Below are 19,436 nucleotides of genomic sequence, written 5' to 3'. Positions count from 1 at the left end.
GAAATATTTTAGGAAAAAATAAAAATCATGCGAAACTGCCTGTTAAATGCGTACCGCATGCATGCAATAGGCAGTTTGGCACCCAAGATACCTGTCAAGGTCATTAAAATGCGAAAATTATTACAAGTAATTACACCCTTACTTCCCTAGTATCTCCTGTTTGTTTAAGATGTAAACTCCAGTTTGTATTAGGTTATTGAAACATTAATAAATCGATTTTTACGTTCAGATACATTATTTACTGCAGAAGTTGCTTGTTTTCGAAGAAATTAAGTAAGTACTGCATTATGCGTACTGTACGCAAGCAGCAACAATTTGACACACACGCTCAAATTTATCAAAATGTCACAGTCAGCAAAATGAGAAAATTTTGACAATTAATGACGTTTTTAATTTCTAAGTATATCACTTTTGCTGAAATTTTAAGTTTTCGCTTGAATTGGACTTTTACACCATTAAAAACCTCTAATTAGTTTGTCCAAGAAATACGTAAATCCCTGGCAACTTAAGCAAAATGCGAAAGTAGTGAAACTTAATTTTGTTTTTAATTCCCTAACCACTTCTGTTTGCTAAAGATGTCAATTTCCGACTGAGTGGGTCTGTTAGGACATCAGCACCCACTTAACATGTCCAGACACAATTCATAATGTAGAACTATACTTTTTTTTAAATAACAAAACATATACTGCATAATACTTACATTTAGCTTGCTCAGAATATTCTTACGCGTAATATAAAGTCTTTTGTTGTTAAAAATTCCTTTTTTTAACGATGAAATATTTTAGGAAAAAATAAAAATCATGCGAAACTGCCTGTTAAATGCGTACCGTATGCATGTAACAGGCAGTTTGGCACCAAAAATACCTGTCAAGGTCGGTCATCAAAATACGAAAATTATTACAATCAATTACACCCTTACTTCCCTAGTATCTTCTGTTTGTTTAAGATGTAAATTGCAGTTTGTATTAGGCTTTTGAAACATTAATAAACCGATTATTAGGTTCAGATACATTATTTACTGCAGAAGTTGCTTTTTTTCGAAAAAATTAAGTAAGTACTGCATTATGCGTACTGTACGCAAGTAACAACAATTTGACACACACGCTCAAATTTATCAAAATGTCACAGTCAGCAAAATGAGAAAATTTTGACAATTAATGACGTTTTTAATTTCTAAGTATATCACTTTTGCTGAAATTTTAAGTTTTCGCTTGAATTGGACTTTTACACCATTAAAAACCTCTAATTAGTTTGTCCAAGAAATACGTAAATCCCTGGCAACTTAAGCAAAATGCGAAAGTAGTGAAACTTAATTTTGTTTTTAATTCCCTAACCACTTCTGTTTGCTAAAGATGTCAATTTCCGACTGAGTAGGTCTGTTAGGACATCAGCATCCATTTAACATGTCCAGACACAATTCATAATGCAGAAATTTCCTTTTTTTTATAAAAAAACATATACAGCATAATACTTACACTTAGTTTGCTCAGAATATTCTTACGAGTAATATAAAGTCCTTTGTTGTTAAAAATCCCTTTTTTTAGAGATAAAATATTTTAGGAAAAAATAAAAATCATGCGAAACTGCCTGTTAAATGCGTACCGTATGCATGCAACAGGCAGTTTAGCACCAAAGATACCTGTCAAGGTCGGTCATCAAAATACGAAAATTATTACGATCAATTACACCCTTACTTCCCTAGTATCTTCTGTTTGTTTAAGATGTAAATTGCAGTTTGTATTAGGCTTTTGAAACATTAATAAACCGATTATTACGTTCAGATACATTATTTACTGCAGAAGTTGCTTGTTTTCGAAAAAATTAAGTAAGTACTGCATTATGCGTACTGTACGCAAGCAGCAACAGTTTGACACACACGCTAAAATTTATAAAATGTCATAGTCAGCAAAATGAGAAAATTTTGACAATTAATGACGTTTTTAAATTCTAGGTATATCACTTTTGCTGAAATTTTAAGTTTTCGCTTGAATTGGACCATTACACCATTAAAAACCTCTAAATAGTTTGCCCAATAAATACGTAAATCCATGGCAACTTAAGCTAAATACGAAAGTGGCGAAACTTAATTTTGTTTTTACTTCCTTAACCACTTCTGTTTGCTAAAGATGTGAATTTCCGACTGAGTATGTCTGTTAGGACATCAGCACCCACTTAACATGTCCAGACACAATTCATAATGTAGAAATATACTTTTTTTTAAATAACAAAACATATACTGCATAATACTTACACTTAGCTTGCTCAGAATATTCTTACGGGTAATATAAAGTCTTTTGTTGTTAAAATCCCTTTTTTTAGAGATGAAATATTTTAGGAAAAAATAAAAATCATGCGAATCTGCCTGTTAAATGCGTACCGTATGCATGCAACAGGCAGTTTGGCACCAAAGATACCTCTCAAGGTCATCAAAATACGAAAATTATTACAATTAATTACACCCTTCATTCCCTAGTATCTCCTGTTTGTTTAAGATGTAAATTGCAGTTTGTATTAGGCTTTTGAAACATTAATAAACCGATTATTACGTTCAGATACATTATTTACTGCAGAAGTTGCTTGTTTTCGAAAAAATTAAGTAAGTACTGCATTATGCGTACTGTACGCAAGCAGCAACAGTTTGACACACACGCTAAAATTTATAAAATGTCATAGTCAGCAAAATGAGAAAATTTTGACAATTAATGACATAGTCAGCAAAATGAGAAAATTTTGACAATTAATGACGTTTTTAATTTCTAAGTATATCACTTTTGCTGAAATTTTAAGTTTTCGCTTGAATTGGACCATCCCACCATTAAAAACCTCTAATTAGTTTGTCCAATAAATACGTAAATCCATGGCAACTTAAGCTAAATGCGAAAGTGGCGAAACTTAATTTTGTTTTTACTACCTTAACCACTTCTCTTTGCTAATGATGTGAATTTCCGACTAAGTAGGTCTGTTAGGACATCAGCACCCACTTAACATGTCCAGACACAATTCATAAAGTAGAAATATATTTTTTTTTAATAACAAAACATATACTGCATAATACTTACACTTAACTTGCTCAGAATATTCTTACGCGTAATATAGGGTCTTTGTTGTCAAAAATCCCTCTTTTTAACCATGAAATATTTTAGGAAAAAATAAAAATCATGCGAAACTGCCTGTTAAATGCGTGCCGTATGCATGCAACAGGCAGTTTGGCACCCAAGATACCTGTCAAGGTCATAAAAATACGAAAATTATTAGAATTAATTACACCCTTACTTCCCTAGTATCTCCTGTTTGTTTAAAATGTAAATTACAGTTTGTATTAGGCTATTGAAACATTAATAAACCGATTATTACGTTCAAATACATTATTTACTGCAGAAGAGTTGCTTGTTTTCCAAAAAATTAAGTATGTACTGCATAATGCGTACTGTACGCAAGCGGCAACAGTTTGACACACACGTTAAAATTTATCAAAATGTCATAGTGTGCAAAATGAGAAAATTATGACAATTAATGACGTTTTTAATTTCTAAGTATATCACTTTTGCTGAAATTTTAAGTTTTCGCTTGAATTGGACCATTACACCATTAAAAACCTCTAATTAGTTTGTCCAATAAATACGTAAATCCATGGCAACTTAAAACTAAATGCGAAAGTAGCGAAACTTAATTTTGTTTTTACTTCCTTAACCACTTCTGTTTGCTAATGATGTGAATTTCCGACTGAGTAGGTCTGTTAGGACATCAGCACCCACCTAACATGTCCAGACACAATTCATAATGTAGAAATATACTTTTTTTTAAATAACAAAACATATACTGCATAATATTTACACTTAGCGTGCTCAGAAGTTTTTGTTGTTAAAACTCCCTTTTTTTAGAGATGAAATATTTTAGGAAAAAATAAAAATCATGCGAAACTGCCTGTTAAATGCGTACCGTATGCATGCAACAGGCAGTTTGGCACCAAAGATACCTCTCAAGGTCATCAAAATACGAAAATTATTACAATTAATTACACCCTTCCTTCCCTAGTATCTCCTGTTTGTTTAAGATGTAAATTGCAGTATGTATTAGGCTTTTGAAATATTAATAAACCGATTATTACGTTCAGATACATTATTTACTGCAGAAGTTGCTTCTTTTCGAAAAAATTAAGTAAGTACTGCATTATGCGTACTGTACGCAAGCAGCAACAATTTGACACGCACGCTCAAATTTATCAAAATGTCACAGTCAGCAAAATGAGAAAATTTTGACAATTAATGACGTTTTTAATTTCTAAGTATATCACTTTTGCTGAAATTTTAAGTTTTCGCTTGAATTGGACTTTTACACTATTAAAAACCTCTAATTAGTTAGTCCAAGAAATACGTAAATCCCTGGCAACTTAAGCAAAATGCGAAAGTAGTGAAACTTAATTTTGTTTTTAATTACCTAACCACTTCTGTTTGCTAAAGATGTCAATTTCCGACTGAGTGGGTCTGTTAGGACATCAGCATCCATTTAACATGTCCATACACAATTCATAATGCAGAAATATTCTTTTTTTTTTAATAACAAAACATATCCAGCATAATACTTACACTTAGCTTGCTCAGAATATTCTTACGCGTAATATAAAGTCTTTTGTTGTTAAAAATCCCTTTTTTTAACGATGAAATATTTTAGGAAAAAATAAAAATCATGCGAAACTGCCTGTTAAATGCGTACCGTATGCATGTAACAGGCAGTTTGGCACCAAAGATACCTGTCAAGGTCGGTCATCAAAATACGAAAATTATTACAATCAATTACACCCTTACTTCCCTAGTATCTCCTGTTTGTTTAAGATGTAAATTGCAGTTTGTATTAGGTTATTGAAACATTAATAAACCGATTTTTACGTTCAGATACATTATTTACTGCAAAACTTGCTTGTTTTCGAAAAAATTTAGTAAGTACTGCATAATGCGTACTGTACGCAAGCAGCAACAGTTTGACACACACGTTAAAATCAACCAAATGTCCTAGTCAGCAAAATGCGAAAATTATAACAATTAATGACGTTTTTAATTTCTAAGTGTATCACATTTGCGGAAATTTTCAATTTTCGCTTGAATTGGACCATTACACCATTAAAAATCTCCAATTAGTTTGTCCAATAAATACGTAAATCCCTGGCAACTTAAGCAAAATGCGAAAGTAGGGAAACTTAATTTTGTTTTTACTTCCCTAACCACTTCTGTTTGCTAAAGATGTCAATTTCCGACTGAGTAGGTCTGTTAGGACATCAGCATCCATTTAACATGTCCAGACACAATTCATAAAGCAGAAATTTTCTTTTTTTTTTATAAAAAAAACATATACAGCATAATACTTACACTTAGTTTGCTCAGAATATTCTTACGAGTAACATAAAGTCTTTTGTTGTTAAAAATCCCTTTTTTTAGAGATGACATATTTTAGGAAAAAATAAAAATTATGCGAAACTGCCTGTTAAATGCGTACCGTATGCATGCAACAGGCAGTTTGGCACCAAAAATAGCTGTCAAGGTCGGTCATCAAAATACGAAAATTATTACAATCAATTACACCCTTACTTCCCTAGTATCTCCTGTTTGTTTAAGATGTAAATTGCAGTTTGTATTAGGCTTTTGAAACATTAATAAACCGATTATTACGTTCAGTTACATTATTTACTGCAGAAGAGTTGCTAGTTTTCGAAAAAATTAAGTATGTACTGCATAATGCGTACTGTACGCAAGCGGCAACAGTTTGACACACACGTTAAAATTTATCAAAATATCAAAGTCAGCAAAATGAGAAAATTATGACAATTAATGACGTTTTTAATTTCCAAGTATATGACTTTTGCTGAAATTTTAAGTTTTCGCTTGAATTGGACCATTGCACAATTAAAAACCTCTAAATAGTTTGTCCAATAAATACGTAAATCCATGGCAACTTAAGCTAAATGCGAAAGTAGTGAAACTTAATTTTGTTTTTACTTCCTTAACCACTTCTGTTTGCTAATGATGTGAATTTCCGACTGAGTAGGTCTGTTAGGACATCAGCACCCACTTAACATGTCCAGACACAATTCATAATGTAGAAATATACTTTTTTTTAAATAACAAAACATATACTGCATAATACTTACACTTAGCTTGCTCAGAATATTCTTACGCGTAATATAAAGTCTTTTGTTGTTAAAATCCCTTTTTTTAGAGATGAAATATTTTAGGAAAAAATAAAAATCATGCGAAACTGCCTGTTAAATGCGTACCGTATGCATGCAACAGGCAGTTTGGCACCAAAGATACCTGTCAAGGTCATCAAAATACGAAAATTATTACAATTAATTACACCCTTACTTCCCTAGTATCTCCTGTTTGTTTAAAATGTAAATTACAGTTTGTATTAGGCTATTGAAACATTAATAAACCGATTATTACGGTCAAATACATTATTTACTGCAGAAGAGTTGCTTGTTTTCGAAAAAATTAAGTATGTACTGCATAATGCGTACTGTACGCAAGCGGCAACAGTTTGACACACACGTTAAAATTTATCAAAATGTCATAGTGTGCAAAATGAGAAAATTATGACAATTAATGACGTTTTTAATTTCTAAGTATATCACTTTTGCTGAAATTTTAAGTTTTCGCTTGAATTGGACCATTACACCATTAAAAACCTCTAATTAGTTTGTCCAATAAATACGTAAATCCATGGCAACTTAAAACTAAATGCGAAAGTAGTGAAACTTAATTTTGTTTTTACTTCCTTAACCACCTCTGTTTGCTAATGATGTGAATTTCCGACTGAGTAGGTCTGTTAGGACATCAGCACCCACCTAACATGTCCAGACACAATTCATAATGTAGAAATATACTTTTTTTTAAATAACAAAACATATACTGCATAATACTTACACTTAGCTTGCTCAGAAGTTTTTGTTGTTAAAACTCCCTTTTTTTAGAGATGAAATATTTTAGTAAAAAATAAAAATCATGCGAAACTGCCTGTTAAATGCGTACCGTATGCATGCAACAGGCAGTTTAGCACCAAAGATACCTCTCAAGGTCATCAAAATACAAAAATTATTACAATTAATTACACCCTTCATTCCCTAGTATCTCCTGTTTGTTTAAGATGTAAATTGCAGTTTGTATTAGGCTTTTGAAACTGTTAGAATAAGTATTTTTCAGTGGCGGCTCGTGACTGTCTGATGTGGTGAGGCGATGATAGAAGTTTGACAATAATATTATCAATAATAAAATTAATTAAATTAATGTGATTAATGCATATTACTTGGTTTTAGTAGTTAGTAATGATAGAAGTCTTGCCTGAATACCGTTCATTTCCCAGTCAGTAGTGGGTCCTAATAATAGTAATAATAATAATAATATTAACACCCATAACACATTTAATCAACAATGTTTTTACAAGTCAAAATTTTGTTTAAACTAGCACTTTCTTGGAGGGATTCAGCAATAGTTGTGTTCCTTTCTAAATCTTTTAAGCCCATGAAATTTTTAATGTGTACTTTGGAACTTTTATGTAACTTTGCACTTCGAATGAAATTCTTTAAATCGTTATATCCCGGAGACGTCGTCCATGTGTTTTTTACATTGCCTAAGAGTAGACACGGGCAACAATATAGACTTTCAGCATAAATATTACGGCTACGGCAGAGCCGTTTATGTTTCGTACCAGGCTGGTTTAAAAGACCTGGAGTACTGATGACATTGTCGCTTATCAATGGAAGTTAACGGTTTTGACTGTTCGATATTTAGCAAAATTTACCGACGTTCTAACTCGGTTCGTCGTGAAAACGGCGTTTCAAGAAGCAACATGACAATATCGTACTCGGGATTCATTTTTCACTCACCTGTACCCTGTACCTATGAAAGAGACAAAAACACGAAACACCAACTCCTGGACTTTTATTCACGTTTATGCTAATTACCCACGCACCCTGCACCCCTTCCATTCTGTAAAATAAATTGGAAAATGGTTTAATGGGTCCGCCGAAATTGGCCGAGAAGCGTCGAAGATATCGCCTCAGTTCCGAGCGAATTCATGTATAGGAGTATAGCAGCTGAGTCATGGAAATCCGTGTCTGTGATTGGGCTTCATTGGCTCTAGTGAACCGACGCTCTGGCCGCTTCAGTTAAAGAATTCGGGGCATAAATCGTACAGTATTCAACGGAAAATGTCCGCAGAAAGTGTAAAAAATAAAAAATAATCTACAGATTTACCAATTCAACATATTTTTGTAACTAAAAATGCATTGAAAGCTCTTTTATAATTATAAATTAAGTCAATCTGTTCTTAAGATATATGCTGTGAGGCGCCGCCTCACTTGCCTCATATGACGAGCCGCCACTGGTATTTTTATTTGTGAATTTAAAGTTTGCTTGTTTTTGTTGGGAGACGAATGACGTCAGACGCTGCAAAGCGGATGCAGGTGTCTCGCTCCCTACTCTTTGTTTTATGTCGTTGGAATGTAGTCGAAGTAAGTCTCTGATTGTCGTCGCAAGAAGACGTTTCAATAAAGCTAGACAAGTTTATTCTCCTCAATTAGTTTTGGCCAATTCCAATGTATTCACAGTAGTATTCACAGAAACATTAATAAACCGATTATTACGTTCAGATACATTATTTACTGCAGAAGTTGCTTGTTTTCGAAAAAATTAAGTATGTACTTCATAATGCGTACTGTACGCAAGCGGCAACAGTTTGACACACACGTTAAAATTTATCAAAATGTCATAGTCAGCAAAATGAGAAAATTATGGCAATTAATGAAGTTGTTAATTCCTAAGTATATCATTTTTGCTGAAATTTTTTGTTTTCGTTTGAATTGGACCATTACACCATTAAAAACCTCTAATTAGTTTGTCCAATAAATACGTAAATCCATGGCAACTTAAGCTAAATGCGAAAGTGGCGAAACTTAATTTTGTTTTTACTACCTTAACCACTTCTCTTTGCTAATGATGTGAATTTCCGACTGAGTAGGTCTGTTAGGACATCAGCACCCACTTAACATGTCCAGACACAATTCATAATGTAGAAATATACTTTTTTTTAAATAACAAAACATATACTGCATAATACTTACACTTAGCTTGCTCAGAATATTCTTACGCGTAATATAAAGAAGGAAGTGTCTCCCTCGTTTCGCAAGCTTCACTCTGAAAACACTTGGGGGCGACTGTGGTGACCGAATTTAAATCAAACTTTTCGCGCTGAATTAATTGACAACGGCGCGAAATCACATTTGAATAATTTTAATTTGAAAAAAAAAAGAGTTCAATCACAAAAAGGAAATCCTTAAACATAGGCAACCAAATATGCATGGATGGTCTAATGCACGTAGCGCTTAGGAGTTAGTTTGCATGATCTTTGAGTAGGTGGCAGCACGTAGCGCTAGGGTAATTTCAGTTAGAGGGTTGGTAGAAAAACCGCATGGTAGATTCATTACGAATGTGGCTGTGTGTGTGTGACCACGTGGTAAGCGCTAGGTTTAAATTAGTTGGTTTGGTAGTTAATAAAACGGGAGGAAGCCTTTGTTTAACGACGATCAAACGTATTTTTCATAATGATGCAGTTGTCCCCAACCCGCGCGGTAAATTCTTGCGCCCTTTTAATCGAAAATTGCAGACTTCCGGTCGGACGCGAACACGTGTTGTGAATCTGTTTCTTTGTTTGTAAATTCACCAATCAAGTCAGTTTTCTTAATACTCAGCTAGAGCAAACACAATTTAACAATCAGGATTATTTAAATTAACCATTTGCTAGAAGATTTCATGAAATTCACTTAGTCAGGAAAAACACCTTATGTTTAATTACGAATAGGTCTCTGGATGCATATACGTCAGTGTTACATTATAACACTTCTAAATTCTTCACACAAGATTGCTAATAGTTCATTTACGGCAGTTAAACAAGTTCATTATACTGCGGACTGGCGGGGGGTTATGATATTTTCTCCCCTCAGGTGGTTATCATCGTTATCACGATTAATTCATCGGGGCATGTTTCGCAACGCCAGATTGATTAATTAATTAAGGCATGCCCCCAACGCTACAGAAAATTCACGTTACCGAGACGCTTTTTCCTCGCAACGATTTGGGATTTACATCACCGAGACGCTTTTTCCCTCGGAGCGATGATTGGATATTTTTGTGTTTGTTTGTTTATGTGTTTTGTTGGGGTAACCAGTTCGTAGTATTTTAAACTCTCAAAGTAAATTATTTCTGAAGTAACCAATCACTTAATGATATAATTTGGCATAATGTAAACTCTTTGTTTGAACTGTTGATAAAGTGTGGCAAATATTAATCTCCTGTAAATTATGTTAACTCTGCAATTTTTCACATCATACTATATTTCTTAATCTCACAATCTTAACCCCAGTAATTTTATTTGTTGTATAAATTTAATTGAACGTAAATTTCATGTTCTACAGTTTTAACCTCACATAATGTTTCCATTTGTACAAGTTTATTTCACACCAGATCTTTCGTCTCATAAATCCTTGCTAAGTTTTGTTTTGTAAATACTTTGTTGATGAATGTTTTCTATCATATAAATTATTTGATGTCCAACTTTAATCCCACATAAGAATTATTTGTTGTTTAAGATTTCACAAGATTGTATGGCGAATTTAAATGTTGTTTATTGCTCTTTGAAACTTTAACACTTGTTCAGTTGTTGTTAACATCAGAGTTATAAGAGATTGAATGTTTTAAAATGGAATTGAGGTTAAATGACACAGAAAACGTGGCAGAAGCGAGGTTTGGTTCCTAGTCGAGCTGGCGAGATTTATCGCGCCACCTGTACAAGTCCACAGGTTTGGATAGATTCAGGGGGCGGCCGCCGACGTTGTGAATTTCTCGATTTGGCCCAATAGTCGAGATCTTTGCGGGTTGGACGACCGTAATGGCCTAGTTCCGCAGGGCAAAGTTCGTCATGGGATATGCGTGTGGGGTAGGCTTTGCGATAGATAGAATCATCGTCGCGGAGGGAGAACAGTTCCAGACCGGTAGCTCAGACTCCGCTTATGCTACAACGCTCCAGGGGTACTTTTCTTGTGCTCCTGTTAACTGCCGTAACAAAAAAAAAAGGGAAAGGGAGATCGGCCGCCACACGCCTGTAATAACTTGTGTATTTGCATCCAGTTACTTGATTCAGTTTTTGCTTTGTTTTATTAAATTTGTGATATTCAAATATTTGCATTGATTCCAAACAGATGTACAGAATTTCCGTTTGTTCGTTTTTCGTGTGTGTATGTCTGTCAATTCGCGAGTGTTTTTCTTTCACATATCTTAAGGGGTTTGAAATGTGATAAAATGTCGTCCGGGAATAAAACCAAGGGGGTTTTTGCGCTGAGGGGTAAATCTTCGCAGCGTATTTCCCCCTGTGAGGGTGGTGCCGTTTCCCCCCCTCCAAAACAATTTTTGTCTATTATTTCTTGCGCTCTCGACAGTGTATGCACTTGTATGAAAGAACGTCTTCCCGCCATTTTTCAAAAACAAAAAAAAAAAAAAAAACACAACGTAGGTTCCTATTTGTTAGACGATCATAGCCAAGGCCAAACTTTGAATTTTTAAATTTTTTGCGGGCCTTTCAAACTGTTTTCAAGGTCAAATCTCAAGGCGGGAAGTTTGGGTTATCACAGTGTCATCATCACATTGTTGGTGGGGATGACTAGACAAAGTTTGGTTAGCGTTTTACCATCAACATGATATTCCTAATATAAGTACAAAATTTCACTCACAATAATCGGTCCAGTACTTTCGGAGATTATCTGTCTAACAAAAATCGTCACGGACGGCCGACAGACACACACACCGAAACGGGAGATCCATTTTTTCGTACTCTATGGGTTATAAAATATCGAGAAAACGTATAAGTAGAGACTCAGCCGACGGACCCGTTTACAATACGTCCTTACGTTTGGAAAGTAAAAAGTAAAATTCGCAAAATCAAATAATTTTCAAAAAAGCTGGAGTTGATTGTACTTCAGAGGCGAGGAAAGTTCTGTCGAAATAACCTTCGATCGACTTTTTTATGCATTTCTAGGATGATGTCTTGCTATTCCTATAAAAAAAATGGAATCATTTTGCAATTTTTACCAAAAATATCCAAAAAATTCAGCAATATAATTAAACACTTTCTTTGAATGATCGCACGAAATCAAGATATCTAATTTGGTGTGAAATAGCTATATACGTAAAAGAGGATAGCTTGTGTATAAACTTGACAACGCTGTTGGAGGTAACAACAAACTACGAGTACCCACTCATATACGGATATGGAGGTAAGAACGCCTCTTTTGTATATCTTATACAGGGTCATTATAAAATATTGTAGTCGAAGAAGGCCATGATTTTGGTGACATTTTGTGCCGCCTTTTTCAGTTTTGTGGAAAGGATTACACTAATATTGGAATTTTTATTTTTAGCGCCACATTAGTTGACATTAGCACCAGTGTTGCCACTTCTACCGAATTTTCGGTAGATCTACCGATTTTGGGCTCTGTCTACCGAAAAGTCTACGATAATTCAAGAATTTATTTTTAATGTATTTATAAATTTTCAATAATTTTTTTTATATAATTTTATTTCTTAATATTTTTTTCAGTATAGATTTAGTTCTGCGGATTTGTTTAGTTCCCTCTATTACGCACCAGCGTAACCACTATACATTTTTACAGATAGCGCCAAATATCTATTCTTTTTAAGCGCGTTATAATTAAAAGGGGATTTTTTTTTAATTAGTTAGACAAAATTCAGTATATCCCCGAAACAGTTCAGCACCTGAGGCAATAATTAAGGGGAATATTATAGTTTCATTGTGTTTTTATTTTTAACAAAATGTTCCTACTACCTTTAGCATGCTTACTCATAGATATATTTTTTTAAATGATCTATGTTAATATTTGTTTTTTATTTGTTTCTTTTTAATAACAAAATATTTCTACCTTCTTCATATATGATAAAAAAAAAAACGTACCTATTATTTATGTGTAATACCTTTTCTATCACAAAAAACCGATCTACCGAAAAAATGCCGAAATTTACCGAAAATTATCCAAGAAATCTACCGATAGTAAGTAAAACGGCGTGGCAACGCTGATTAGCACAGACATTATTAATTCTGTCAGATGTCAATAATTTTTTCGTTTGTACTGGTACGTTTTCCCTCACTTTGTGCGTTAATTGACTTGTCTTGTTTTCATTTTTGCTGTCTTCCCCATTGTTAGAACTTTAATAAGTGTCTCAAAAAACAGTTTTTATCAAAACTACAGATCATTGTGGAATAATCTCAGGTAATGAACAGAGAGGAATAACTATGGTTAGTGTTACAAATGATTTTTTTAGTTCTTTGGCGCAATCATCATGCCTATTACCGTAATGGGGTGTTAAATGAGGATGGGGATGGAGTGTACTCTGTGGAGGCGTCTAAAAACGAGTATCTAGTGAAATGTTCTGTTGTCATTGATGAAGAATCTTTGAAGACGCTATATGGCGAATTATGGCCAGATTTAACGACACTGGTAGCATTTCTAAGTGAAAACCGACGGGGAGACCTCAAGTTAGTGAAGACGTTGTTGAAGATTTAAGGATGAGAATGGAACAAAGTCCGAATAAAGCTTTGTCAAAAATCTTTACTGTCCGGAGTACCATACAGCCCATGTCAGAAAATCGTAAAAGAGAAGTTACATATGCATCCATACAAGATTTTGTTGGTTCAGGAGCTGCAACCAGCTGATTTTCCTTGCCGCGTTGGCTATTGTAGTTGGTTTCAAGCTGATATGGACGATAACGGGATTCTCGATTTGTCGTTCTTTTCTGATGAAGCCTGGTTTCATCTGTTAGGCTATTATGTCAACTGACAGAACTTCAGAATTTGGTGTATAGAAAATACTCACGCTTTTGAAGAAACACCATCACACGCAATGAAGGTTGGTGTGTGGTTAGCTGTTTCCAGACGACGATTCATAGGCCTGATACTTTTTCAAGTAAATGAATGTGATCAATAAACAAAATTAGATGTAGAAAGTGTATGTAGGTACTGCAATAAAGTTTTTTATTTTCAGTAACTTTCATTTTTCTTTCGGTGTTAGTTGCATTTTCTTAATTTAAAACTTACTTCAACTTACTGTTTAGTAATAATTGTAATTTTACTATTAGGAAAGTTAAAAATCTTTATTAAACATTCTGTTGTTTCAAGAGATCTCATAATCATCTACAGAACTCTTAACACTATGCTCCTGAAATTTTATTGGTTTTTTCATCTTTTTTGTTATAGAAATTTTGAAAAATCTTGATATTAGGATGGCCATGTGGGCGTGTTTTGGGTAGAACCTCTTTGACATTCCTGTTATGCAGATCTGGCATGTTTCAGATATCTAGAAACTGCAAAGCTGAAGGTAATGTTTGGACATAGCAGTTTTCACCTATTGTAGGGATGAAGATCAAGGCTTTCAGTTGTGTTTTTTCAAGAGAAAAGCACCGGTCACAAACCATGTCTGCACCAATATTTTGACGATTCCTTACAATTTACAAACAGAACTTTCGCGGGATCACAACTTTGGCAAAATTATTTACTGCAAAAACTCATTAGGTACTCATAGTGTTCGTTAACTGTTATAAGACTTGCTCTGCCATTGTCCATTACGTGATTTTTCACAATTTTTACCTTCAGGGTACCTATAAAAATGTAATTTTTTAAATAATTACCGTGTTCATTGGTTTCGACAAACTTAACCTCACTTTTTGGATTTCATTATTTGAAAAATTATTGCTTCTTTGCAAAACAGACCAGATGATTTATTCTGTTCAACTCCAATCGACTTTCCAAGGTGTAATTCATGACAAAGCCCTTAAACGTTTTTCATAGGTGAGTTGACTACAGTATTTTATAATGACCCTGTATAAATCAGAAATAAATTTTCCAATTTGTTATTTTTTCCTTCAACTGATTGTTTCCTAGCAGTATAGACATTCAATAAACGCAACACCTTAAGTTTCGAAAACTTAATGCACAAAAAACAAACATAACCTGGAATTTAGTTACTTTTCAAGTTAATCCTTGATTGAAAAATAATCATAGTTACAATGGCACCCGTTACCAAAGCAACGACACCATTATAAAAACAAAAAATCAACACACCTTGTTTGTCAATGTTCCGAAAGTCACATTTCTTCCGTCAATTTTTTTTGTTGCTGTTACTAAGAATCAGATAATGGACCCTGAAGAAAGAAATTTGAGCTTCAACGAAACCACCAAAAAGTGGCATTGGTCTCCACCTAAGACAATAGAATACCACAGGCGTGACCACCGGGAGACGCTAGACCTGCTGAAAAAACTAATTCAGTGCCCGGGTAAGTAGCACATGCGCAGAAATATTTTACAGTTACACACGGGTTTTTCAAGCGTGAAAACGGCACTACCATTTACTAATTTGTATTTGTTCAACTTGAACTACTTGCTTAGACCTCCAAGTGGAACACATTGCTCCCCTACGACCCATGCCCAAACCCTTACCCCTAGCCCTCAACTCCCTAAAAACCGAGTCTGCTGTCGAATCCATGTTCCCGTTCGGCAGCACCCTGGACCCCAAACCCCCCAAATTCGAACTCATGGAAACCTACCTCACCCCCAACAAAAACAACAAAAAGTGGGTAAAAGCCAAACTTATCCACGTCGGCGAAGACGTCGTCCACCTCGCCGACAACCAAACCTTCAACGACATAATAACCACCAAAAAAAACATAGCCTACCCTGAACCGCCCACCCGAGTCCTAGAGGTTGGCAGCCGTGTCGTGGCTTTGAAAAAACAACTATCGACCACCGGCGAACTGTCACGAGGACGACGCAAGCACGAAAAGGGCGTGGTTATGGAATTTCCAACCAACCAGAACCTACAAAGGTCTGTCAAAGTAACGACTCGGCGCGTGTAATGTCGCGATTGGTTGTAGATATTTGGTGGTTTTCGACGACGGCGACTGGGCTTACGTGAAGCCGGATGAAGTGTGGCTTCTGTGTTATCAAAGTCCGAGGGCTTGGGACGACGTACCTGAGGAAAATAAGCACATCGTGAGGTACTTTTTACACGGGTTATATCAAGCAATAACGGACTTCGAAAAGGGTGATTTGGTCGTGTACGAAATGAGACCCAATGGTAAGTTACGTGGTATGACTAACACGTTTTTTTATGACACTTTTCAGAATACCAACATGGCGTCGTTATAAAAGTTGACGTTTCTATCTTGTACGTGTGGTTTTCTAAATATTGTAAGTGTGTGACACTTTATAAAGGTCTTGCAAGTTTTAGAGGTTGTTGACAGTTTGTTCTATTTTTAATAAATAATTTATTTTATTTGTGTTATTACGATTAAAATTAGTACATCGCCAGGAGACACTCTGTTATCACCACAGTAGATCAGTAACGAAACTTCAGCAATATTTGCGGAACGGGTACACAAAAATAAAAATGGGTGGCATGTACTAGTGACATTGGCCACTTTTTTCTTTCTTATAAATTATTAATATATTCAAGCAAAACATTTTTATTCAATTTTGACGTTTTAAACTGCGTTTATTAAATCCTTAACAAGTCTGACAAATAAGTTGTTATCCACAAGTGAATTGCAAAATTTTTATTTCACTCTTAATATTTTTAAATCACTCACAAAAAAATAAAAAACAACCTCAGGAACATAAATATTTTGCTTATTATTTTTAATAGTTTTCACAGAATACAATTTATTTACAATTTTCACTAAAAGGTTGCTGCAACTAAATCAGTATTGTTTGACATATGTATTTGTTTGGCTCTGTGAGACGTCAATTTGGGAATTGTATAAATCCCACATCAATATAATTCCAAAGTGTGTTTCGGAAACTATTTACTACAGATTATTTCGATACGAGTGCAAGAACCAACTGTGAAACACTATTTTATTTGAAATGAAAAATTTGCTAAGGTGTTCTTTTAAACAAACTTCCACAACACATCTCCCCTGTATTCCAGCCTCTTCAACAATCATTAAGTGATGTGAGTTACCGGAAACTCACCTTGAAAGAACACAACTGTTTATGGTATGTTTGTGGATACTCATTAATATGAAAATTCTTACACCACCACTTCTGCGAAGTTTGTTGTGAACTTTGCACATTCTTACGAAGTGGTACATACAGGTATATATGTATATAATCCCGGAACTTTGGCACGGTCGGCACACTATGGCAACACTGTAGTAGATCAAACGCATAAATTAGTCAGTTTCGCACATAAGGAAAATACGGCATAGTTCAGCCCCTCGACGATAGATGGCCAAACAAAATTTAATTATATTTAAAAGGTACTTTGGCATTTATATTTAAAATGTTATAATTAATAAAGTTTGCGGTAAGTTTCAACAAAATTGTAAATCCAAAAAACAAAAGGATTTGTGTTACGTATAAGAATATTCTAAGTACGTCACCCCTAGAATTACTTTTTTAAAAAATAAAACATTTCGACACAATTGTTTGTATCTGGAAATTCAAAGTGGTTTTAGATGTTCCAATAGCCCAAGTCAAGCGGAAATTGAAACCTTTAACAAATAGAAAATACTAGGGAAGTAAAGGCATTATTTGTTGTCTTTATTTCGCATTTTGCTAACAGTGACCGGGACTAAAGTGTGTGCCAAACTACCTGTTGTATGCGTTCGGTACGCATTTAACAGGGAGTTTCGCATGACATTTATTTTCCCCCAAAATTTTAAATCAAAAAGGAAGTGATTTTTAAGAACAAAACACTCTATGTTACTCATAAGAATATTCTAAGCACGCTGATTATACTGTATTTGCTTAAAAAACTAGGAATTTCTATGGGATAGATTGTATCTGGGTGTGCTAATGGTTTTCGATGTTCCAATAGCCCAATTCAAGCGGGAATTAATATTACCTACAAGATATTCCTAATATAAATACAAAATTTGACAACAATCGGTGGCTCGTAGATTATCTGTATCATAATTCATAAAAATCCGGGACCGCAGACAGATGTACAGACAGACGGCCAGACAGACAGAAACGGGACACCTTCGTACTGGAGGTGTCACGGAAGGTAGAGAAAACGTAAAAGTAGAGAAAACCGCTTTTTTTAGATTTACAGTTTTGTGGAAAAATACAAATCATGCGAAACTGCCTGTTAAATACGTACCGTATGCATGCAACAGGCATTTTGGCACAAACTTATTTACCTGACAGTGTCAGCAAAATGCGAAAATTATGACAATTAATGACGTTTTTAGTTTCCAAGTATGCCACTCTTGCTGAAATTTTAAATTTTCGCTTGAATTGGTCCATTACACCATTAAAAACCTCTAATTAGTTTGTCCAATAAATACGTAAATCCCTGGCAATTTAAGCAAAATGCTAAAGTAGTGAAACTAAATTTTGTTTTTACTTCCCTAATCACTTCTGTTTGCTAAAGATGTCAATTTCCGCCTGAGTGGGTCTGTTAGGACATCAGCACCCACTTAACATGTCCAGACACAATTCATAAAGTGGAAATATACTTTTTACTTCCCGAGCGTAAGCAAAGGAAGTATTGTAATCGAGTCCGTCGGCCGACTCGCTACTTTTACGTTTTCTCGATCTTTCATGACCCCTAGAAGACGAAGAAATAGGTCTCCCATTTCCGTCTGTCTGTCCGTCTGTCCGTCTGTCCGTCTGTCCGTCTGTCCGTCTGTCCGTCTGTTGTCACGGATTTTTATTAGACAGATAATCTCCGAAAGTACTCGACCGATTGTTGTGAAATTTTGTACTTATATTAAGAATATCATGTAGATGGTAAAACGCTAACCAAAATTTGTCGAATCATCCCCACCACTAAAGCGATGACGTCACTTCAAAATTGTACATAGTAAATGGGTTTTCAATTGTATAAAATAACATAGTCCTACACATGTAGTTTACAACTCTGAATCGACTTTTCACCCGAAACGTCCAGATTTTTGGAAAAAAAATCAAAATTATAAAACAACATTTTGAAATTTAATTTTTAATCTGCTAACCAGAATGCTTTGAAATGTTGCAGATGTTTTAAGGCTATAAAGAGCATCATAAATCTTTAGTCAAAAAATATTTGCTTATCCCCTCCAAAAACTTGATGACGTCAGCTCAAAAGTTTGTGGAATAAATCATATCTAAAATGTACAAAATATGATGAGTCTGTACTTGTGAACTATCACTCCATTAATATTTTTTGGATTTGCATATACAGGGTGACTCAAAAAAATTAATGAATGCGTAAATTTATTTTATTGATTTAATCAGGAACTACAAAACCGAATGCTTTGAAATCTTGCAGATGTTTTAAGGTTATAAAGAGCATAATAAATTTTTAGTCAAAATATATTTGGTTATCTTCTACAAAAAAC

At 34.5% G+C, this 19,436-nt stretch overlaps 1 protein-coding gene and 1 long non-coding RNA gene across 2 annotated transcripts; both read left to right on the top strand.

Annotated features, from left to right (window-relative positions):
* Window positions 1-13,177: 13,177 nt before the first annotated feature.
* On the top strand, window positions 13,178-14,101 carry LOC135144450 (uncharacterized). The gene is made up of 2 exons (XR_010283143.1): window positions 13,178-13,327; window positions 13,380-14,101. It is a non-coding gene; the product is annotated as an uncharacterized LOC135144450 (long non-coding RNA).
* A 1,103-nt stretch (window positions 14,102-15,204) lies between these two features.
* LOC135144448 (histone-lysine N-methyltransferase eggless-like) lies at window positions 15,205-16,477 on the top strand. The gene is made up of 4 exons (XM_064076490.1): window positions 15,205-15,386; window positions 15,499-15,934; window positions 15,984-16,186; window positions 16,234-16,477. Exons 1-4 carry the CDS (start codon window positions 15,248-15,250, stop codon window positions 16,347-16,349), a joined length of 894 nt encoding a protein of 297 aa, XP_063932560.1. The 5' UTR covers window positions 15,205-15,247; the 3' UTR covers window positions 16,350-16,477.
* The last annotated feature ends 2,959 nt before the right edge of the window (window positions 16,478-19,436 follow it).

This window comes from Zophobas morio, unplaced genomic scaffold (genome assembly GCF_036711695.1).
Source record: "Zophobas morio isolate AGI-343-1 ecotype UQ-CSIRO unplaced genomic scaffold, CSIRO_AGI_Zmor_V1 ptg000100l, whole genome shotgun sequence".
NCBI classification, from domain to species: Eukaryota; Metazoa; Arthropoda; class Insecta; order Coleoptera; family Tenebrionidae; genus Zophobas; species Zophobas morio.
Note: the sequence above shows the minus strand (reverse complement) of the source record. Positions and strands in the feature narration are given on the sequence as shown.